The sequence below is a fragment of the Hydra vulgaris genome, chromosome 13 (assembly GCF_038396675.1).
Source record: "Hydra vulgaris chromosome 13, alternate assembly HydraT2T_AEP".
Classification (NCBI taxonomy): Eukaryota; Metazoa; Cnidaria; class Hydrozoa; order Anthoathecata; family Hydridae; genus Hydra; species Hydra vulgaris.
The window spans coordinates 25,564,285-25,589,340 of NC_088932.1; the positions used below are offsets into that span (position 1 = coordinate 25,564,285).

At 28.5% G+C, this 25,056-nt stretch overlaps 1 protein-coding gene across 1 annotated transcript; it reads right to left on the reverse strand.

Moving 5' to 3' along the window:
- Window positions 1–650: 650 nt before the first annotated feature.
- On the reverse strand, window positions 651–22,591 carry LOC100207552 (uncharacterized protein PF3D7_1409500). Its single transcript, XM_065816524.1, has 4 exons — window positions 22,156–22,591; window positions 11,022–11,565; window positions 8,165–8,446; window positions 651–3,484 (listed from the first exon to the last, which is right to left on the reverse strand). Exons 1-4 carry the CDS (start codon window positions 22,228–22,230, stop codon window positions 774–776), a joined length of 3,612 nt encoding a protein of 1,203 aa, XP_065672596.1. The 5' UTR covers window positions 22,231–22,591; the 3' UTR covers window positions 651–773.
- Between the last annotated feature and the right edge of the window lie 2,465 nt (window positions 22,592–25,056).

Sequence of the window (25,056 nt, forward strand, 5' to 3'; positions counted from 1 at the left end):
CAGCACACTGCAGTCATAAATTACAACCATTAGATAGAAGTGTTTATGGCCCTTTTAAAAAATTTGTGAACTCAGCATGTGATGCATGGGTGTTCAAGCTGTCAGTGTTGGGCCCATGTGAGTTGTGTAGAAAAATATGCATAGGGGTTAGATTATAAATGTTTATACTGTTGTTAAATAAAATATTTTTTTGTTGTATTTTGTTTTTACTTCATTTTTTTGTAGTTTATTGTTTTAAAGTTATTTCAATTTTGTTTATCAAGTTATAAAGTTGTTTGTTTCATCTAATTTTAAAGTTGTTTTTGCTTAATAAGCGTTTTCCCACCTCAAAGTCTGCCATAAGTTGTACGTGGGCCAACCTGCCTTAATCCTTTGGCGAACCTACCCCGATAACGGGGTAGGTTGGCCCACCTGATATGACCAAACAAAAGCAGTTATAAATGTGATGAAAAGCTATTATGAACTTTTGATAATGTTTTTTCTAGATAGTCTTGAGACTATCTGGTCAATCTTTTTCCAAAAAAAAAAATTAAAAAATAAAAAGCTAAAAAGTTACACATCAAGGAAAAAAAAGCGGGCCAACGTGCCCCGGTCTCCTCTATTTTATCATTTTTGAAAATGGTAAAACACATTTGCAAAATACATTGAAATAATCTACATTTTAATATCTTAGGTTATTTTAAAAACGTGTTGATCATACAATACTGTCATAATAACCATATAAATCTGACTAATTACAAACACTTATAAAAGTTAAAAACATCTAAAAAAATTTAATTTAAGTAAAATGGCTCATCTTCGTCGTCTCGATTGTTGTTGTATTTGTCTTCAATGGAATCAAAGTACCAGAGTGTGTTATCAATAGATAGAGATGGGAAAGATTTAACCTTTAAAGATTTAGGTGGTGTAACTCTTAAAGACGATGGTTTTGTAACCTTTGAAAAATTGATTCCTTTTGATTTTTTTAAACAGCAATTTTGATCATCATCAGTTTTCTCTTTCTGAAATATGTCACACGTTTTTGTTTGATGCATTGAAGTGGTATACCCAGTGAAAAGACTTAAATCTTCCTTTGTTTGGAGTTTTAAATTTTCCGAAGCTTTTGAGAAATCTGTTGGATTAGCAGTTTTGTGCGGATTTTGTTTTTTAACCTTTTTATTGTCAGAAAAAACTTTTTTTTCGTTGGGTGTGTTTTTAAGCGTTTTAGACAAAGAGGGTTTAGGGCTAGGTAATGTGGAACTATTTTTAACTAAATTTTTATTACGCGTCTTGGTTTTCATAACTAATTTTTTAGGTTTTCCTTTATTTTGAACCGACTCACGTTGCTTATTTGACGTACGTTGTTTGTTTGAAAACTTAGAGTGATTTTCTGGTTGATAAAGTTTGTTTTGGTTATAAGAACTTTCAGGGGTAAAAAATATATTTTTTTCTTCCAAAGCAACAGGAGGGTTATAAGAACTTTTAGGGGTAAAAAATATATTTTTTTCTTCCAAAGCAACAGGAGGGTTATAAGAACTTTCAGGAGGTCTTTCAAGCTTGTCAGCCAATATGTGAAAAATATCTTCTTTTGAATGTAAATTTAAACTGTTATCTCCATAATAAACTTTTTTGTTTGATTCAGTATTTAGAGCTAATGGGACCCGATCATTTGTCTCTATTTTATAAAAGGAACTTGTGCTACCTTGAAGGTTAAAGTTTTTTTTAATGATATCATTTGGATAGTTTCTTTCTTGAAGTAACCTCCTGTAAGTATTTATTTTTTTACCTAAAATCTCAATCAAAGCTTCACGTTTAAAAAACTTAACTTGAACTTGAAGTTTTTTTTTAAGATATTTTATTTCTTTCACAGCTTGTTGAAGTTTGGTTTTATAAAAAGCAATCTTATTAATCCGTTCTTGTGATTTACGCTCTTCGCTAGTTCTACGTGTTCGATCGTCATATTCTATTTTGCATTGAGTTCTTTCTTTCTTTAGATCTTTTTCAGCTTCAACTTTTGTTTGATTGATAACCTGATTTAGTTGTGATTCTAATTTTTCTAATCGACGAGTAAGTTTTTCATTTTCAATTGCAAAGTATTCTTTATCACCAAGAAAACTTGCAGTCATTTTTTCTATTTTCTCTTCGCAATACTTGATTTCTTTATTGATCCTTTGACTCGAGTTTCTTTGTTCTACCTGAATTATAGAAATCTTTTGGTTTATATTTAATAAAATACTTTGTACCTCAGAACTGTTTGTTTGAAGATGAAACTTTGTGTTGTCTTTTACACCTTTGTTTTCTTGAATTTCATCTTTTTTATTTCTGTTTGAATGTTTTTGACTTATTTTCGTATCCAGTTTTTCTAATATGAGTGTCTCATTGTTTATTTCAGAAAAAGGTTTTTTGAGTTTATTGTCTACTGTAGAGACAGTTTTATTGAGAGATTTATTGTCTACTGCAGAAACAATTTGAACTTTACCCTCTAAAACTGTAATTGCGATTCCATTAATTTTGCAATATGTTGATTTTACTTTTGCTGGTTGTTCAGGAAACTGATCCTCTGTAACCACCTTTATTTGTCGATCTCCGCAATCAATAATGACGGTTTTAGTTTCGTTTGTCATACTAGGTATTTTTTCATTTAAGTTTGCGGTTTCAGTTGATTTCCTTTTACTTTCGCTATTTATTTTTTTGTCGTTTACTTTTTTGTTATTATTTTTTTGTGCATCCGCTAATTCAATATAATAATTTCTCTTTTTTTTGATACAATGGTTTTTCTTTTTTTTATTTAACAAACTTGTTTTTTCATCAAATTCAAAATTTTCATTCTCACTCTTTCGCGATTTCCAATTGTTTTTAATGTTTCTCCATGCTGTTTTACTGTCTTTTTTAAAAACACTCAAAGGTGTGTCCATAGGTTTGGATAGATTCAACAATCGTGCATCATTCAGTGCGTTGGAGAAGTGAAAAAAGCATTTTGAAAAATAAGTATTTGATTCAAAATTTTTGTTTAAAATTGAGTTCGGAATATTTTGGAGCTTACTTGAAAAAAACTTTTTTTTCCACATTTTTGCTTCCAACTTTGCTTCTTCTAATGAGATATTAAGTTTTTGAATGACGTCTTCAAACTGAGCAATTAAGAAACGATTATTTTTACGTTCTTGGCTTTTAAATTTTTCATCATCATTTTCATTGTGATCAATCAAAGTTACTTTTCGTCTCCAGTACCAAGTCATTTGTTTTTGAATGTTAAAATTTTTCATTGTTTCATCGTGAATTTCTTGCAACTGACGATGCTTTTCTTGCAACAACCTTAATGACGTCAACAATGTTTTCAAAGCAGACTTTGTTTCTGATGAAGCCCTTAGTAACTTAAAGTTTATATTTTCAAAATTAGAATCATGAAATAAATCTTTCTTTTCATTAACACTTGGTTCTGGTGCTGGCCCTGGTGGTGTCGTTGTTGTCTCAAGCGTTGGTGACTTTTCTTTTGCAAATCCAAAACCTTAGAGACAGAAAGTTTTTTAAACAAACAATTATTTTCATTTTATGGTTTTTTTTAAATGTGTTTTAAAAAAAGAAGTAATGCCCTGCATGTAATTAAAATAAAAATCCAAACGTTAGTTTAATTGAAAGTTTCTAAAATTTCCAAAATCGGTTTGATTTTGTTGAATTAGTTTTTAGCATTTTTTTACTGAAAAATGACGGGAATTTTTTTAAACAACTCTTGGTACCCTAGTGTCTATGCTTGGTAGTGTCTATGCTTGGTAACTAGTGTCTATGCCTTCCGAAATTGATATCGGTATATAAATATTAATTGTAGAAAATTTTTTATATTGATAAACTTTCTTATAGTTTAAAATGAACATTAAATAATACTAACTACATATTGTGTCCACTTGCATTTATTTCACTTTATTGCGTACACTTGTACTTTGTTCATTTGAAAACAAAATAACAATTAATTGCGTACACTTAGTCCACTTGAAAATAAAATAAATTAGCAAAGCAAAGGATAGTTTTTTAAATTTCTTCTATAACAAAACAGGTTTATATCAAACCAACTATTGGATTTATTCTGTTTTAAAGTAGGAGCTTATACAATAAATTCAACATAATATATACATTGGAATCTGTGAAAACTGCCTTTTTTAAAACAGTCTAATGTTTTCAGGCCGTCTAATATTCTCTTATAAAAATTAAGTGTCAAAGTTCTACATGTTCTACAAGAACATCTTGCTGTTGATTATAGGATAAGCCTAAAATATTATCAACCCATACTAATTTCAAAAAGAATTTTTTTTTCCTATTTTGAGGTTTTAGTTGCTTATTATATTTCACTATTATTTAATAAGGTTTCTTGGATTAAAATTTTTTTTATTCTATACGTGCGAGAGTATTGTTGAGTACAGAAAAGCACAGAGTTAAGTACAGAGTAGCAGACAATGTAGCGAATTTGTTTAAGAAGTACTGTGACTAACAAAGGTAAAAATATTTGATACCTTTAATAAAACATATAGATATTACCCTAATTTAAATAAAGAATAATAAATAATAATAACATTAACAGTTTCTTTTGTTATTTTTTGTTACATTACTGCTCTACCGCCTTTAAATAAATTTGAAATTTTTTTTATAATTCAGAATGACAAAGAAAAATAAGAAAGTTTAAGATTTTCTAAATGACAAAAAGTAACCTGTTTGAATTTAGAGAAAGAACTCAATTCTCAGCACAAAGAACTAAGCCTCAACAAACTTCTAGATTCTGATCCAAAAACGTTTAATTTAAAATTTTTAATCAACCAAAGAGAAGAAAAAAATACGATTATTCGCTAAAAAGACACAATGTTTATAAACAGAGTGTTTACAATGTTTATAAACAGAGTGTTTTTAATTTAATAAATAGAGTGTTTGTAATGTTTATAAACAGATTGTTTATGTTTATAAACAAATTTTTAAAGATCATTCTTTAAAAAAATTGATGAACGCATCGATGAACTGGATTTAGGATAAAACAATACAAACAACAAAAAAGTTAGTTCAAGAAAATGACGAATGAAGAAGAATGAAGAGAATGAAAAGAATGAAGAAGAATGAAGAGAATGAAAAGAATGAAGAAGAATGAAGAGAATGAAAAGAATGAAGAAGAATGAAGAGAATGAAAAGAATGAAGAAGAATGAAGAGAATGAAAAGAATGAAGAAGAATGAAGAGAATGAAAAGAATGAAGAAGAATGAAGAGAATGAAAAGAATGAAGAAGAATGAAGAGAATGAAAAGAATTATCAAACAACAAAGTTACCACTTAACGACTAAAACATAAAACTGAAGTGCTTGAGTTCACTAACAACTTCATGGATGACTTTGATATTACAGCTATGCTAGAAACAACTGTCCAAGAAAAGTAGTAGCTTTTTTCTCTACAATCATAAAGAAAGACAAAGTTGATGATAAAAATGATTTTGATAACTTTTTCTTATTCAACTGTGAAAAGAAGCAGGAAAAAAAATCGGTCTGTATTATTTGATCGAATTGTTGTCGAGTTTCAACTTTTGAAATCTTTCCTTGCTTTTTTTTCACTGCAATGAAAAAATAATGAAGGATTAGTTAGATGTACTAAAATATTACGTAGCTGTTCTGGTTATTGAGGCACCAAACTACACTGAGGAAAATTATACACAAATTGGAGAAGCACAAGCTAAGGAAGTTTTTTATCAAGAAATAAGAACTGGAAGAATGCAAGAAATAATACTTTTTTCTTTACCATGTAGGCACCATGTATTCAAGCTCTAAGTTATGGTTGCTTGATATTAGTTGTTTAAAACAGCCTAGAATAACCCGGTAACCATGTATTCAAGCTCTAAGTTATGGTTGCTTAATATTAGTTGTTTAAAACAGCCTAGAATAACCACACAGTTTGGATAAAAATGCGGTCGGTAACCCGCGGTTCGCGAGCCGCATTTTTATCCAAACTCTTTAACATGACTGAATTATAAAAGTATTAATTTTATTGAAACAAATAAAAAATGTAATTTATTTAGCAAAAATATTTTTTTGAAAATTTCTTTTTTAATGCGATAAAATAATGATTTATAGTTGCATAAAGTTATATTAAAATAAAGGACATAATTATTTATATAGCTTTGCTCAAACACAGGCACAATTCTGTAAAAGCGTGTGAATAAAAATTTGCAAGCAAAAGTGTCTACTTAAAAACTGTTAATTTTTGAATGTAATGTTTAAACATAAAATAGAATCAGTGTAAAAACAGTATTGTTAGATAAGAAATGGAAGTTAATCTAACTACGTTAAACCATGACCTGACTAATTTTAAGCAACACTTTAATTTTCCCAAATATTTCTCTTTAAGATTCCAGTTGTAAAAATAATCAAAAGCATTAAATCTTTGCAAACTTTTTTCATTACTTGATGAAGTCAAATCAAATATTTTCTGATCCGTTACTGTATAAAAAATGTCTGCTGTTTGCACACGTGGTGTTCTTGAACGGTTTGGGCTCCGTATCGATATTAAAACAGTTTTTTTTATTAAAAGCTTTTGAATACCCGGAGAAAAAAAAGTTATTGATTACAAAAATTTTATTATGCTAGGGTTATGAAAGCTTACCTTAACATCTCGATAAGATATTGCAAGGACGAGATAGTACTGCAATTTTGACTTTAGAAAATTAAGTTTCTTTTGAAACTCAAATACCTGTCCTATTTTAAGATAAGATAATTCTAGGATATTAGTACACAAAATTTTACAAAGTTTTATTAAAATTAGGTTGTTTTTTTTTTGCTGCTTTCAAAAAGTGAAAGATTTTTTTGATAGCAGCAAAATGGATGTGTCACATTTTACAAAGCAAAAAATTTGCTTTGTAAAACGTGACACATCCATTTATTGTAAATAGCAAAGAAATAGATTTTAAACCGTTTCAATAAGTTATTATAATCAAATAAACTTTGCAAACAAAAAAAAGCTCGGAAAAAAATGCAGAATATTTAAAAGAAGATCATTAATGGAAAGAACTTTTGATTTCTCAAAAAGAAGGTCAGATTATATTTGAAACATGGAATAGTCTTACAGTAACAACCATCTTAAGCTAGTGGCATTTGAATTCTTGACAGTTTTTTGGATCCACATATTATTGTGAGCAGATATTTAGCAACATAGTCATTACTATGAGTAACTATCTAAATTAATAATAGGTTTGAAAGTGGTCTAAAACTAAAGACCTCCATTCATGATAAAACAAGTATGTAAATTATTTCAATCATAAAATCTCCCCAGGAAAAAAAGTTCTATAGAATTTCTATAAACTTTTGAAACATATGGTCAATAGAATCTCGGTTAGTTTCTATAAAAACTCATATAAAACTTTTTTTTCTACATATATTTATATAGAAAAAAAAGTTTTATAGAAATTTCTATAAAAATTAATAGACATTCTATAGAAATTTTATAGAATTTCTATAGGGCGTTGGTTTTTTGAAAACATCAGCGGATTCTATGGAAAGCTTAACTAATGATGCAACTGCAGAAATCACAATACATGATTATGTTGATGCAAGTGAAGAAATTCTTAATTTCTACAAAAAACTGCTTCTGAAAAAAGATAAAAAAAAAAAAAAAAAGAGGTGACTATAAAGACATGGCATAGATTTTTGGAAAAAACGTTATTTTAGTGTGAATAGTGAGTTTAACTTTTATGCTTTTTGAATTTATAGCTTAAACGCTTCGACATTTCGCAGACAATTGGAGCTGGGTAAATATAGAATTGTAGACACTTTACTTACTGAATCCTCATTTGTTCAAGTTCTTCATCAGCCTTGAAATAGACTACAAGAAGCTTGAAGTTGATTCTGAACTTTATGACTGTTATTAGAACTTTAGAACTCATTTTAACCCCTCCCTCCAGCCCCCTTCCTTTCCAGCCCCCTTCTTCTTATATAAGTACATTTTATATAAGTACAAATTAACAAGGCAGTAACTCCAACCAATATGGAGAATAACAAACTTTCAGTTAATCTAAATTTGGATTTTTATTGTCCTATAAAGTGTAGGCCCCACATGCTGAGCGGAACATTATTATTTTTACAAATCCTTTTTAAAATACCCCTATGTAAACTTTATAAATAAATTAAAAAAATAGCGGTTTTTGAATGTGAAACTTTCAATTGACATACCGTTCCCAGCATGCACTGCAACAATAATGCTGATGCAAAAAAAAATGGCTAATGTTGAAGTTTTCATTGTCATGACATCTTTGGTGTTATCAATATGTTCTTCAAAATCATACGAGGCTTTTTCAAACAAAGTTTTTATTCCGTATTCTTCATCATCCGAGTCAACTAATGATTTGTCCTGAGCGAGATTACTGCTTGCATATTTTGTAGGACTAAAATTTTTTTCATAAGGCTCAAAAAGTTGTTCACAGAAACATTCAGAAACGCAGTACCGCAAGCAAACTAAAAATATAATTTTAAAACTACCAACATATTGTTATTAAGTAAAAACATATATATAAATATATATCTATATATATATATATATATATATATATATATATATATATTATATATATATATATATATATATATAGAACCCTTAGATGTTGTCCGAAAGTTTTTTCGATATTTTGTTGACAAAAAGTAAAAATTAAAATGCAAGACCGGAATTTTTTTTTTTTAATAATGATAGACTGCCTGCCCCAACCAAACCCTCAGTCGATGTAGCAGCACTCCCTTGCGGGTCAGGCTATTTGTCAGTCGATGTAGCAGCACTCCCTTGCGAGTCAGGCTATTTGTCAGTCGATGTAGCAGCACTCCCTTGCGAGTCAGGCTATTTGTCAGTCGATGTAGCAGCACTCCCTTGCGAGTCAGGCTATAAGATAGTCGATGTAGCAACACTCCGCGCATGATTTACAGTAAAAAAAATAAAAGTAAAAACATTTTATTAAAAAAAATAAAAATAAAAACATTTTATTAAAAAAAATAAAAATAAAAACATTGTTTATATTGTTAAAAACATTCAAAATGTTATAAAAACATTCAGAATGTTTTTAAAAACATTCTGGTCAATTAAATTTGCGTTTTTGTGGTTTTTTTAAAAAACGATTAATTTGTAATTAAATTAATGGTTTTTACTTTCGTCCAACACGGAAATGTTGGACGAAAGTCAAAAGTAATTAAAAGTGACGTATGTGTTGGCGTAAGAATCACTTTTTTCCTTCCGCTCTTCCTAAAGCCAACAAACTATAGAACTATATATATATATATATATATATATATATATATATATATATATATATATATATATATATATATATATATATATACAGTAGCGTCCAAAAGTAAATGGACAAACACCTTTTTTGTTATATTTTTTCATCAAGTTAACATTTTTTAATGAAATTTTGCATAAACATGCCAAATTATACTACAATTATGAAAAAGAAAACAAAATTCCAAATTTGGCAGTAATTACTCAAAATTTTAATAAAGGAATGGAAATGATTGGCTCAAAAGTAATTTGACAAACTAAATACGTCGTTTAAACTTTCTCAAAAAAGGATAAATTTTCAGCATTTTTTATGAAGATTTCTCTTAAATAATATATATAATGTTATATAGTGTTATACATTGTTACATTATGTATATAATCTGTGCAGAATCCTAGTACTTCGTTGGAAAACCTTTTGCCGCAACGACAGCATTACATCTAAGTGGCATTGAATCAACCAAATTAATTGAAACATCAATTGGTATTTCCTCTCGAGTGCGTTTAATCAACTCGAATAAATCATGCTGATTAGATGGTTTCCGAACCCTAATTTTTCTCTCAAAATGTTCCCAAAAATGTTCGATTGGGTTCAGGTCCGGAGATTGTGACGGTCATTCCTAGATACGAACTTTCTTTTGAGCCAAAAATTCCGTGACTAGCTTGGAGGTGTGTTTTGGATCGTTGTCAAGTTGGAAAGTCCAACCACGCAACATTTTGTCTTTTGCATGTGGCAGCATTATATCTTTGATTATTCCTTTATACATGTTTTGGTCCATAATGCCTTGAACTCGATAGATTGGACCTACTCCATTATGGCTAAAACATTACCAAACCATTACTAAACCACCACCATGCTTTACTGAAGGAACTTGGTACTTAACATCATAACAACAGGACGTCGAGCATATTTAATACCATCAGAACCAAACATATAAACTTTGACTCATCACTCCATAGTATTTTTGACCATTGGTTTGCTGTCCAATTAAGATGTTCTTTAGCAAATTTTAACCGTGCTCTACAATTTTTTGCAGAAACAAAAGGTTTTTTAACAGGGTGACGGTAAAAAAGATTGTTTTGTCTTAAGCGACGTTTTACTATTGCATAAGAGCAAGAAATTTGATGTGGCTGTGTACATTCTCTATGAATTTCTTCAGCACTCTTGCGCGAATCTGCCTTTGACGATCTTCCTACAACATTATCTCGGCAAAAAGTTGTTAATTTCGGGTGTCCTGACTTTTTTGAAACTTGAAAGTGACTCCGTTGTTGAAAAACTTTTAATGTATAACCAACTGTAGATTGCGAAAATCTATTGAAATTTGTTGTACAGTCGTACGACATTATCGTACAGTCTTACCGTTATTAGATGCTTATATAATTAACTTTTTTACTGCCTCGCTTAAATATTTATTATGTCCCATTGCAAATTATTGTTCATTAAATATTTTTATAAAAATGTCTTCAGAAAAAGAAGTTATAATAGTCTAAGTTATATCAACGTTGTTTGTCCAATTACTTTTGTCCAACGTTGTTTGTCCAATTACTTTTGAGCCAATTATTTCCATTCTTTTCGCAAAATTTTGAGTAACTACTTCCAAAAGGGAAGTTTGTTTTTCATAATTGTAATATAATTTGACACGCTTACACGAAATTTCACTTAAAAATGTTAACTTAATGAGAAAATATAATTAAAAAGGTCCAATTACTTGTCCAATTACTTTTGGACGCTACTGTATATATTGTAAATAAAACTTATGTTACCTTTATTTTCGTTATTCTCTCCTATGTTGATCTTTTCTTTTTCAGTAAGATTTTCATTTCCTTCAAACAACCCTGCGTGCCAATTTTCATCAAAAATGATTTCTAATGATTCGTTGTTAATTTTTTTACCTTCTGCAATATCAAGTTCCTTAAATTTACGATTACTGGTAGATTGAACGTTACTTGTTTTGTCTAAAACTTCAATGTCAGAATCTTCTAAAAAAAAATCTTCATTGAGTAATTCTTTAAATCCTTCGAAAGATAATTGCATAGGTTGACATGTATCGCAGTCATTTTGCATAAGAAGGTTGTTATTTAGAACGTTTGATCTATGTTGAGGGTTACAATTTTCATCCGGACATAGAACAACTTCAATTTCGGAATCGGAAAAATTGTCTGAGAATTTTTCGACTAAACAATGCTTTTTTTTCTTATCTTTTGATGAGTTTTTTTGAACATCTTTTTGTTTTTTAAAAACAACTTCAAAATCCATATCATTTTCTTCATTTTTCTCTTCTTCGTTCCAAAATGAAGTATGATTCTTCTACAACAATAAAAGCATTAAAATGTTTATTAAATATTTGTGGAGATAATAAACTGAACTTTTTTAAATTTAATTTTTCTTTACAATTATATATCATTATATTTGAATTGTGAAATCGTCTTAGAGAAATCTTAAACTCTATTTGAGGACCAAAGGTATAATATTCACACACACACACACACACACACACACACACACACACACACACACACACACACACACACACACACACACACACACACACACACACGCATTGCTTCAGCACATCGATGACGTAATGATGACGTAAATGAGATAAATTTTTGATATATTATATTGATATAAATACTTTGATATTAATTTGTTAATTATAGTTTTCTTATATAATTAATTTATTCTTATAAAAATATTTAAAAGTCTTATAAATTCTTCTAAAATTCTTATAAATTTTTTAAAAATATTTTTTTTTGTTGCCTTATTTAAATACGTCTCTTATTCAATCAGGGGTCTGAAAAAATAAATAATTAGCCAAAGCCATTCAAAATTTTATTTGTTTTGCAAACTTCTTAATCGTACAGTAAGGTCAGACCTGGCTAACGCTTGCTTTTTGGATTTAAAATATTGTAGCGACTGTTTGAAACTAAACAAGCGTGTTTGTACGTTTTCAAACTGTCGCTATTATTGAGGATGCTTTGCCAAATTATATATTTTTTCAATTAATAATTTGATATGCATCCATAAAAAATGTATGTAATATAAAAAGTAATAATATAAAAATGCTGTATAAACTATTTAAGTTTAGTAAGTCAAAACTACATGTTTTGACCATATCAGCCTTTAAATGAAAAATTTCGTTAATACTTCGTGAATATAGTTTGGTATCAAATGTTCAGAATTTCGTCTATTCTATATTAAACAGGTTTTTGTTATCAGAATTAATTACATTTTGTGATGAGAAATTCCAATCTATGTATAACAAAAATCAAAATCATATAAAATATGTAGGGTAAGAGGGGGAAAAATGAGACAGCGGGGTAATATGAGACAGTGGGGGGTAATATGAGACAGATCGCATTTATAATGATCTTAACCACACAATTTATTGTTTTAATGATTTTTAGAAGTTTAGTTGCGTTCTTAAATTATTTAGTGTTAAAAAAAATATCGGTGCATTCTTGTTTTAATTTTTTAGAGTTTTTTTATTTTACGGAGTGAAAAAAATTTTTATATTTAAAGTTAGTGTTTTATTATCATCTTTAGGCATTTTCCATATATTGATATTTTATTTTTTTGACAAAATTGCCAGAAAATTACACAATTTTGATGCCAACATGTTGCGGAGTAAAACGAGACGTTTTGGTTTTTTTTGTTTTGCCAATATCAGCCATGTTTATTTAGAAAGTTAAATATGGTTAGAAACTATAAGAGAAAGACTAGATGTGGCAATTTTTCTGAGCAGAGCATGTTATGTTAAAATTAAAAGAAATCTCATTGAGAAAAGCAGCTTTGACATTTAATGTAAATAAAGATGCTTCACACAGAAGGATTTAAAGAAAATTAAAGAATTTAGACTATTATTATACATAAAAAATTACTTGATTCATTTAAAAAAGTATTACCAGATGATACTGAAAGTCAATTAGTTAACTACATAAAAGAAATGGATTGTCTCTAAGTGATAATCAACGAATTGTCTTCCAGTATGTTGAAAAGTACAAAATAGTTCATGCATTTAATAAATATAATGGTGTTGCAGGAAGAGATTTTGTAAGTGGGTATTTAAAAAAACATCCAGACCTTTCAATCAGAAAGTCTTAAGGGTTGTCTTTAAGTCGTGTTTATGGTTTAAACAGCAACTCTGTGAACATTTATTTCAATAATATAGAAGTTGTTATAAAAAAGTACAAGTTTGAACCTGATAAAATTTTTAACTGTGATGAATTATTCATTCTGACTGCTGTTAATTTCAAAATACTGGTGAAGCATTATGTGATTTATGTGACTAGTAACAGTGTGTTTGATTGTATGATTAACTAGTGACAGTTTGATTATGTATTTTATTTGTTTGATTATATATTATATATTGTTAGCTGTATTGTATTATAAAATGTTTACCTTAAAATCTATTTTGTTTATCATTATTTATTTGAATTACTTAACAAAAAAATCTGTCTCATTTTGCCCCACATAGCGGGGGCAAAATGAGACAGGATAAGTGTTGTCAATAAATGATCTCTAGTGACTAAACCACTGCAATTTTGCAACTCATATTTTTCGAACGTTCTTAGACGGCCTGTATTAGATAAATTAGTGCTTAAGTGTCTCATTTTGCCACTTGTTACCCTATATTAATATTAATATGCATACTTTATCATTTCATTGGTTAACCGTGGTAACTTAGAGATATCCAATGAAATAATAAAATACAGTGGGAAAAGCATTCTGGTATGTGTCAAATCATAAATTAATACAATTCGGCATTAAAAAAATCATACAGTTCGGCAAGGTTCCTCATTTCTTCAATATTGGCAAAATTACTTCAATCGTAAAGGATGCAAACTTAAATGCAGACAATCTGAATTATATCAAGATATCAAATGAAATTGCAAACATATTTGAAAAAATTGCTATGGCTGAGGCTTGAAAGACGCAAAATGAACAAAAGTTGCAGTTTGGTTTTAAGAAAAAAGTAGTTCCTGCAATCAAGTATTTATGTACTGAAGGAGCAAATTATTATAATGCCTTAAATATATCAACATAAATAAGTAAGTACCTTTAATGTAAGTTTTAAATGTATGTGCCATTGATGTAAGTTTTAAATGGAAAGTACCCGGTGGGAAATGAGTTAGCGACTAGCTAGCTTTATAGCAATTTTCAATCGATTTTTTTTTTCCTTATTTTATTTTTTCCTAATGTCTCTAACATCGTTAAAAATTCGATTTTTAGTGTTGAGCCTATTATAATGATGAGAATAATTGAACTTTAAACATTGCGATTTTGTAGCAATGTGTCGCTAGCTACATATCGTAGCTTTGTAGCTAGCAACAAAATATCTACAAATCTATAGCTGGTTGATAGCTACATATCAAAATTTTTAAGACAGCAATTTTATTACAATATGACGCTAGCTACAATAGCCAAACTTTAGCAAGTCTTTAGCTTATTAAGCTAGCTGTCCTCGTAGCCAAATCACTATCTTTATCTTTACAAATATCAATAGCTTTTCGCTTATTGTTACGATTATCGCTAGCTATTCGCTAGCCGATTTCCCACCAGGTAAATAGACAGATCTGATCTATTTACTTTACTGATGATCAGTTGGATTCAAGAAGGCCTCGTGTAACTTTGGTTATTTTTATGCTAAAGACATGATTAGAGAGATTGAAAACAATGTATTGGTAATTATGTATGCAGATGATCTATTTTATTTTGTATTTTATTTTGTGATCTTTTTTTTAGATATTGTAAAAGTTAACAATTTCTACAAATTTAACAATATTGGAATCTTAATGCCAAAACTACATACGAAATGACGAAAAGCAAAAATGCATAGTGTGTGCGTTTAGTTCATTTCGACAGGTCGAAATAACCTATTTTGAAGCTGAAGCATATTTAATGAAGTTTATGTTTAAACTATATTGTAAACTTATTTTGTACTAAGGGGTTGAAAACCTAGACCTTAATAAATCAAATAATAGGAATTTTCCAAATAATGACGCTACACTTGCAAAACAATTACTAAACCTGCATAAACATATAAGAACTACCTGCTTACTAGCAGCATATTACACATTAAGCCAGTAAATAATAAAAAAAAAATATTAAAGACTATTATTTTTCTGCAACTACTAAATAACGTTTATATATGGCTTTTTTTATATAATTTTAGAATTTATTATTTTATACATGTGACGTAGTATCACGCTGTATGTTTGAATCAAAACTTACAGCGTGTAAGTTTTAATTCAAACGATAGAAAATTTAAAATTTTGTATTGTTACTTCTATTTGTTTTAATGTGTTTATTTATTGTTTTGATTTATCATTTCATCTTAAGCCAATTAAAAAATTTTCTGGAAATTATGCAAACTTTCAAGCGTAATTAGATTTTTTTTTAGTTTTTACTAAAGATATCTTGTTGCATGGTATCTTTAGAAAATGATATCAGAAATTGATAAAATAAATTTTTTATAAATAAACAGGGCCGTATTTAAGGGGTGGTTCGGAGGGGCAATAGCCCCCCCCCTGGAATATGTCAAGGGGGCGCCAAAATTTTTACGGAGACTATAAAAAGTTTTCAGAAAAATTATAAATTATATTAATATTAAAATATAATATTATAATACAAAATACTAAATATTAGGTAGACAGTTGACAGTTGTACAATATTGTAAATTGTTATTTGTTTCCCAATCTGCGGAATATTATTTCGGCCTCCGTCATAGATGAGTATAGCGGCGAGCACGGTCACGGTAAAATATATTATACTTATATAGTTATAATTAATATATTTATTATTGATATATAATGAATCAAAAAAAAAACTTAGCGGAGCTGCAAACAAAAAAAGAAAATTGAAAATTGAAAATAATATTTCAAAACTTCCAAAAATATTTGATTTTTTTTCAAAACAAGAAATAAAAGGTAAGTGTTTTTGGCAACTGTCGGTTATTAGTTATATGTTTTATAATCTAGCTCTCTAGTTACATTTAATACATCTTTAAAATAATTAATATTAATTTAGTTAAAATTACATTAATACAATAACTTCATAATGAAGTTAAATGGATTCAGCCAAATTATAAATGCAGATTTTACACATTCCAAAAAAGAGTATCTCATTGTACATAAATCCGGAGGTCATCGGACTTTTAATAGGTACTTAAACAAAGATTGGTTTAAAACTGTATTAGTCAATGAAGAGACATGCCAACGAGATTATTTATCCTACTCAGAAACAAATGGATCAATGTATTGTATCCCTTGTTATTTGTTTGAAAACCAGACTGTTTTTTCTAAAAAAGGATTCTCAAATTGGAAATATCCAGAAAAATTGATAAAACATGAAAACTCAGAAGGACATAAAATTTGTGTATACAAAAGGAAACAACGGGCAACTGATTTAGGCCGAATAGACACTACAATTACTCGTCAATTAAAAATAGAGACAAATTATTGGATTAATGTGCTAACTCGAGTATGTTCTGTAGTGAAGTCATTAGCTAGTCATGGATTACCATTTAGAGGAACTGAAGAAAAGTATGGATCTTCTGTTGCTAATAGTGGTAATTTTATTATGGCAATGGAATTAGTTGCAGAATATGATCCTTTTTTGTCTCAGCATATAAGTAAATATGGGAATCCTGGTAAAGGAAATGCATCAAATTTATCTTTTTATACTTATGAGCAGTTCATAAGTATAATGTCAGAAAAAGTCCTAGAAACAATACTTAAAGAAGTCAAAGCGGCGACATACTTTTCAATTAGTATTGATTCAACCACAGATATAACTCACATTGACCAACTTTCTTTTATTATAAGGTATGTATTACCAAATGGAGAACCAGTGGAACGTTTTATTGGGTTCATTGACGATGCAGAGTTATATAATTCATTAGTTGCTTATGTTAAATCTGTACGAGAAATGTTTCAAACCTATGAAGACGCAGCAAAAGAAAAATTTATAGATTGTAATAAAATTCCGGAATTTGGAAATAAACAAAGAAAACGAAAAAAACATTTTGATGAATCCAATGATCCTGGTCATACATTTGATAGCCAAAACAATTTTAAAATTAATACATTTTATGTCATATGTGACAATTTAACAGTCGAACTAAACAAAAGAAAATCTGCTCATGACAGTATAATATCTAAATACAGCTTTATTTTAAAAATATATGAACTAGACCCTTCAAAAATACGTGAAGATGCAAAAAAATTGAAAACTATTTACAAACAAGATCTAGATGAATCCTTTGAAAATGAATGTGTTTATTTTTAAAGTGTATTAAAATTAACCACCAACCGTCCTAAAACCCTATTAGATATGAGTAAATTTATAAAAGAAAAACAATTAGTTACAATTTTTCCTTATGTTAATGTAGCTTTAAGAATGTTCCTTTGTAATTTGGCCTCCAACTGTTCAACCGAAAGGTCTTTTTCTACACTCCGTAGAATAAAAAATTATTTAAGATCATCTATGTCTTCAGAAAGACTTAATAGTCTTGCAGTTCTTAACATAGAAGCTACTCTTACAAAAAGCTTAAATTACTCAGATGTGATAAAAACATTTGCGTCAAAACAAGGAAGAAAAAAAAAACTGAAGTAATGATTTTTTATATTATAATGTATTTGATAGGATGTTATATATTTTATGTTTATTTTATATTTTATTAGTATATTACCTATATTATTCTGTTATTTTTTACCAAGCAAGAAAAAAAAACTGAAGTAATTATTTTATATATTATGTATTTAATAATATGTTATATAATTTATGTTTATTTATATTTTATTAGCATATTACCTATATTATTCTGTTATTTTTTACATTTTTAAATATTATAATAATATTTACCAGGCCACTGCATTAGTTTTTTTTTTTTTAAATTAAATACTAAATACAGACACCACAAATCCCTATAATTAGTATTAGTAGTATTACTTACCAACTAGTTTTAAATTTAATTATAAGCAAAGTGGTGGAGGAGCGCTAAAATTTTGTTGCCCACGGGCGCCAAAATCTTAAATACGGCCTTGTAAATAAATTCATAAAATAAATTATAGCAATTTTATAAATATAAATACGATTTTATAAATAAATTCATAAAATAAAAGCTAGCAAATCATGCTTATAGTGTTATTTGTAAAATTATAGTGTTATTTGTAAAATTATAGTGTTATTTGTATAATTATAGTGTTATTTGTAAAATTATAGTGTTATTTGTATAATTATAGTGTTATTTGTAAAATTATAGTGTTATTTGTAAAATTATAGTGTTATTTGTAAAATTATAGTGTTATTTGTAAAATTATAGTGTTATTTGTAAAATTATAGTGTTATTTGTAAAATTATAGTGTTATTTGTAAAATTATAGTGTTATTTGTAAAATTATAGTGTTATTTGTAAAATTATAGTGTTATTTGTAAAATTATAGTGTTATTTGTAAAATTATAGTGTTATTTGTAAAATTATAGTGTTATTTGTAAAATTATGATTTTATTTTAACTTGGCATTACGTACTTAATTTAGGTTTTAAATTTGCTTTATATAAGTTTATACTATTTATTATATTTTTAAGAAACCCACCACAGCTTGGTGGAATTGCAGTGTGCACATGTACAAAAAAACAGTATAACAAACAAAAGCTTAACTTGTTAGCAGTGATTTATTTTAAATCTTTATTATAAATCTATGTCTGTGCGTTTTATATAATGTTAACCCAAGAAAAATAGTTCAATAGAATTTCTATAACGTAACACATCCTAAATTATAATGGGGTAATACCAACGGACTTCAATCCGTTAAAATTTTAATCCGTTAGTTTAATAGAAAACCCGTCGGTACAATAACGATGGACGGATCTATAACCCGATCCGTCTAATACAACTTATTTTTTTTTAGAGTGTATGTCCCGGGCATTTTTTTATTATTTAATATAAACTTTAATCAGGAATATGTTTATTTTTTTTTCTTATAGAAAAATCACTGAAAAAAGCTAAAAAAAGTCGTTAATCATAAAGATTGAATAAAATAAAATTAATTCATTTTTTCCTTACTTTGTCTAGCCATTAATCTGAAGCTTGAAAACTTTTGAAGAATAACTCTACATAATTTTTTTTTCTCCAGCAAACCATTAGTTAGGACATTTTCAGCTCACATTCGTTTAAAACATATAAAGTACAGTTTTGTTACTTGACAATAAGTACCAACTTTCACCACTTAAATCAAATTTTCTTGACGAAAAGCGTCAAGAAAATTTGATTTAAGTGAATAGAGCTTCGTCCTTCTTCTTTAGATTAGTTTCTTTATGCAGTCTATTTGATGCTATGAGTTTTTTAAACAAAAAAAAAGGAAGAAGAATAATTCAAGTTTAAATCATTTTTTTAAAAAAACTAAAAACATTTGAAAAAAGTGTTTTCACTTTAGCTTTTCAACAAGTTTTTAACGAAAATGAAGTTCGATTGATAGAGAGAATTTTACTGACAGATCTAAAAATGAAGTTCGATTGATAGAGAGAATTTTACTGACAGATCTAAAAAATCCATGCGGAGGTTTTCGAAGAAAACCTCCACATGGATTATTTAGACAAAAAATCTATGTGAAGATGTGGACAATTTTAAAGACAATTTAGAATTTGTCTAGATTTAACTAAGTTTTTTGCAGGTTATATATTGTTAAATAAATTTCCTTTATGCAATATAGTTTTTTATATTAAAATTTATTTTGGTTTGCAATTTTAATTTTTTTATTTCTGCTCCTCATACAAGTTCTATAAACTTTAACAAAAATTACTTTTTTTTTAGATAGATTACTTAAGAGCAATCTCTGTTTATTACTTATTGATAAGAGCAATCTCTGTTTGATATGAAAAAAAAAGCTTTAGCAAAATATCAATTTAGGTACTGAACCGGAGTTAAATAAAAAATTTAATTAAATCTAATAGACACCATAACAGTTCCAGATTTTAAATAGACACTTAGGGATTCTTGATGACTTGAGGTTTCTTGATGACTTGAGGATTCTTGATGATTTAGGGATTCTTGATGAATTGGGGATTCTTGATGACTTGAGGTTTCTTGATGACTTGAGGATTCTTGATGATTTAGGGATTCTTGATGAATTGGGGATTCTTGATGACTTAGAGGTGGTGATTACTTTTTTATTTATCCCTTTATTCAACCAATAAAAATAATATTGTACTAAGGTTATTAAAAGCACTAATATAACTCTGACTAGTATAGCCAAATTACATAATATTGATCACTCAATTCGTATCTTTTTTTATTTTTCTCGATAGAGTAATAAATTAAAAAATGAACTATGTTATGAATTCATCATATTATATGCTGACCCAAACACGAGCTTATAATTTTCATGTTAAAAATTCAAGAAAGCATACATAGAGCATAGAAAACTTTTTTGTTGGATTTTATAAGCCAAAAAGTAGTTGTTATATTTTAAATTCGCTAAATATGAACGATAAAAAGCACGTCATCCGCACATAAACGAAAGAAACCCAAAAATTTAGAAAAAAAAATTTGGGTTCTTTTGGCCGTAAATTTTAGCCTTAAAACGCTTGAGCAGAGCACTGCGGAATAGCATTTGGTCAAGAATTTCACGCCGTCTTCCTTACCAATGACGCGTATATGGTCAGAGCCGGCTTCAAACCACGGACCTCAAGTTCTGAAGCCAAAACATTACAACTACACCACGGCAGCTAGTTTGAAAAAAAATCAATAATTAAATAAAGAAAGAATGAGACCCAAATGTTTGACTTAGTTAAGACCCTTGGATTTGCACTGGGTGTAGAGCTACTTCTTGTCTTATAAAAATAATATTATGCGGTAAAGATTAATTTGCTATCGATATCAATTCAGACAGTTTTCGTTTTTTTTTTAATTTTCAAAATCTCAATGAAATGTACTAAAAATTTATTTATTATTTTTTATTACAAAGTTGAATTTAAAATAAAAATAAAATCGGAGTGAATAAATGCTCATTATTTATTAATTTTTAGGCAGCCGCAATTAACCACGTGATTACTTGCAACCGCAAGTAATCACTAATTCATAAAATATCGTATATATTGTGTTTTAATTTACTATTTCTACATATAAACATTTATTAATTAATAGGGTGTATTAATTAATTAATACGTGCATTTAATAAAACTGATATCATTTGAAGCGCGTTGTAAGAGATAAAGAATATTAACAAAAACCGGGGATTATTTTATGGAGATGTTTAAAAATAGTTTTTAAAACATGAGCTTGGAACCTTATGATTCCAAATTCTCCGCGGAGCCACAATTATAAGTCTGTCATTATTTAATAGGTCTAGTTACTAGTTACTTTTAGAATAAACAAACAATAAGAGAAATAAAAACTGATATATTTGTGTTAAATGTAATTTTATATTTTTTTTTTTTTTTTTTTTTTTTTTTTTTTTTTTTTTTTTTCAATTCTTATTTTAGGTGCCCCAAGAAGTCCTAACGGTCTTGTCACAGAGCACCGCGGAAGTGCATTTAACCAGGAAGTTCACGCCTCCTTCCTTACCGTGACGCGAAAATTTGTCCAGAGCTCGTTTCGAACCTCGATCTCCTGCTTATAAAGCAAGCTTTATATTTAGGCTGAAAGTTATTGGGTTTAAGTTGTTAGGGTTCTTTGAATATTAGCAAATTGTTAGCCGATTCAGTTTTATTCAAAAACTTTAACCATAAACAAACAGAATTTGAAAACAATGAAAAATTTTTTTTCTTGGATTATTTTTTCAAAAACATCAACCTTAAACAAATAGAATTTAAAAACAACAAAAACATGTTTTTTGGGAAATCAAAATATTATAAGTATTTATGAAATAAAAAGAATGTCAGAAACAATAACAAACCTCGTTTCGGGACCTTTTCTTTTTTTTAGCTTTAACAACTGTCCAGGTTAAATCTTTCTGATAACCTATTTTCATGTTAAAAGCAGTATTTAATCAAATAATTACATTAAATTGTTCAAAAAAAAAACTTTTCTTTATTTCTAAAATCTGTATAAAAATTTCAAGTGTTTAAAAAATGTTTGTAATCAGCTTTTCTTAAAACATTGTTTTGATCACGTGGTATAGCGTCTCGGATTTTCAGCCAATTGCTTTCCTTAAATTTGAATTTCCAACCAGCTGTTTAAAACTTTTTAATACAGTAAATTAATAAAATATTAAGAAGTTAGCTTTGGCACATTATGTTGAAAAAAATGAGTTAATTGATGTTAATAACTAAATATAATCATACCTATTGTACCAATAGTACATACTGCACTTTGGTACCAAGTGTCGTGTTAGTAAACAAATTTTTTATGAAGTATTATTAATTTCATACTTTAATAGCAATTCAATTCAATATATTTCGTCAATGAATAAATAATTTTACAATATTCTTGTAAAATAAAACATATTCTTTAAATTCTGTCATTAATTATTTCATATTTTAAAAAGTAGGTTATATATTTATGTGTGTGCATGTATGTGTGTGCGCGCACGTTACACCAAATTTACGAACTTGCCGAATTCTTGAAATCGGTAAAATTTTGTGTATTTCACGAATTTGGTATCGTTGTTGTCGAATTATTTGCTAAATATAAAAATCATAATAGTAATATATATATACAAATAGTCCGTACATCAACTATCTTATTGCCTGCTGACGCAAAGTAGTGCCGCTACAGCGACTGAGGGTTTGGCATGGGGCTGCAATCTTTTCTTTCATTTTTTTATACTTAGGGGTCGTCCATAAAGTACGTACGCCAAAAATTTTGAAATTTGACCCCCCCTCCCCCCTGTTGCCATGCGTACTTTTATGTCCCCACCCCCCCTTAAAAGTACGTACGTTTCTCAATTACCCCCCCCCCCTCAAATATCCCCCCCCCCATCCCTCCTGTTTTTTTTTTCTTAATTAAAAATTTTAATTAAAAAAAAAAAAGACGGAGGGTACCTTAGATACTTTATACTACCCCAAAGCTTTTTGCTTACGCATTTTAAAAACGTCTTTAAGTATAAATGCAAATAATAATTTAAATAAAGTTAAAATTTTCTAATGTAAGTGTGTATTTGGGCGAAAGGTTTATGCGGCGGCAATAGTTGACGGAGATCCAGGTTCGATTCTCGGTGAAATCTAGGAAAACTTTTTTTGTTTTTTTAACGAATCAAATGTAAATAAACTATACTTAAGGTGGACGTTTTTTTCAGGCACCCCTCTTTAGTAAGTAAAAAACGAGTCTAAGGTGAGATCAGTAATATTGAAAACAAAGGGTAAAACCCAGTGGGAGGGAGCAACAGCAAATTTTGTGCACTTTTGCTATTTTAAGAAACTTTTTATTTTAGCAAAACCTAGCGGTCTTTGAGACGCCATTGACACGTTTTTTTTGGGTGACTCCGTCCCATCAACCACGGCCCTCAGGTCTTACTCAGGGCCAGTATATAAGGGCAAGCATGTGTGCATGGGCCCCCTCAGGATTTTTTGATGTTTTGATTTTTGATGATAGAACACTTTCACACAACGTGCAAACTTAAGTTTGTTAATATGCCAAATGAGGTGGCCTTGCAAAAAATTTGGATGACGGAGGCCATCCAAATTTTTTTCCAAATCTAAAAGTTATAACTATGCAAAATTTACACCCCTCTCATTTTGGGGGTCGGGAGGGTAAGCGTTTTAAGGCTTTTTGTTCACAGGCCTCCGCCATCCCGATATTTTGCAAGGCCTCCTCATTTGGCATAGGTATAAACAGACTTAAGTTATGAGTTTGCACGATGTGTGAAAGTGTCCTATCTGGAACATCAAAAAATTCTGAGGGCGCCCATACATGTGTGTGCATAGAGGAAAACTATACCCTCTACTTCATATACCATACATCTTTTTATGTTGGCAAACTAGAATCTTTAGTCAGAATGTAACTTTTCTATTGATTAGCTGGTTAATTGTGATAAATTAGAAAATCGAAGTACGTACTTTTAAATTGAACCCTCCCCCCCCCCCTCCCATACGCTTTCGTACGCTTTTTGAAGACCCCCCCTCCCCCTATGAGCGTACGTACTTTATGGACGACCCCTTACGTTACCTTAAAGAAGCCCATTTAAAGCGAACTTTAAAGAAGCCATTAAAAAGTGAAGCTACCGTTTGCTTGTAATTAAATATGGTTAATAGTTTTTAATTAAAGCTAAAAACACTAAAATCAAAAATCTAGCGAAAGTTTCTTAAATAAATAATAAATGTATATATATATATATACATTTATTTATTTAACTTTTATTTCGCTGATTAAACGATATTACAATTTTTCATATAAAATAAATAACATCGTAAACATAAAAAACATAAAAAATTTTTAATCTTTTTAACTTATAATATATATATATATATATATATATATATATATATATATATATATATATATATATATATATATATATATATATATATATATATATATACTGTTATAATCAGTCAGGGGCTCAAAGAAGGTACGGATGATGCGTTTATCATCACAACCCATACCCTTACCCATAGAGCCAATACCCTAATTTATAAATATATATATATATATATATATATATATATATATATATATATATGTATATATATATATATATATATATATATATATATATATATATATATATATATATATATATATATATATATATATATATATATATATATATATATATATATATATATATATAATGTAGGGTATTGGCGAACACCTAAGCGGGAATGCAAATTAAAGACACCAGTTATAATTGATCATA

Bases quoted from the DNA above. Each gene is read 5' to 3' on its own strand.
- LOC100207552 (XM_065816524.1), bottom strand. From the start codon at position 22,230: ATGAAAATAGGTTATCAGAAAGATTTAACCTGGACAGTTGTTAAAGCT. The intron at 11,566-22,155 runs GTTTGTTATTGT...TTATTGTTGTAG, and splicing joins AGAAAAGGTCCCGAAACGAG to AAGAATCATACTTCATTTTG. The intron at 3,485-8,164 runs GTATGTCAATTG...TCTGTCTCTAAG, and splicing joins TGCAGTGCATGCTGGGAACG to GTTTTGGATTTGCAAAAGAA.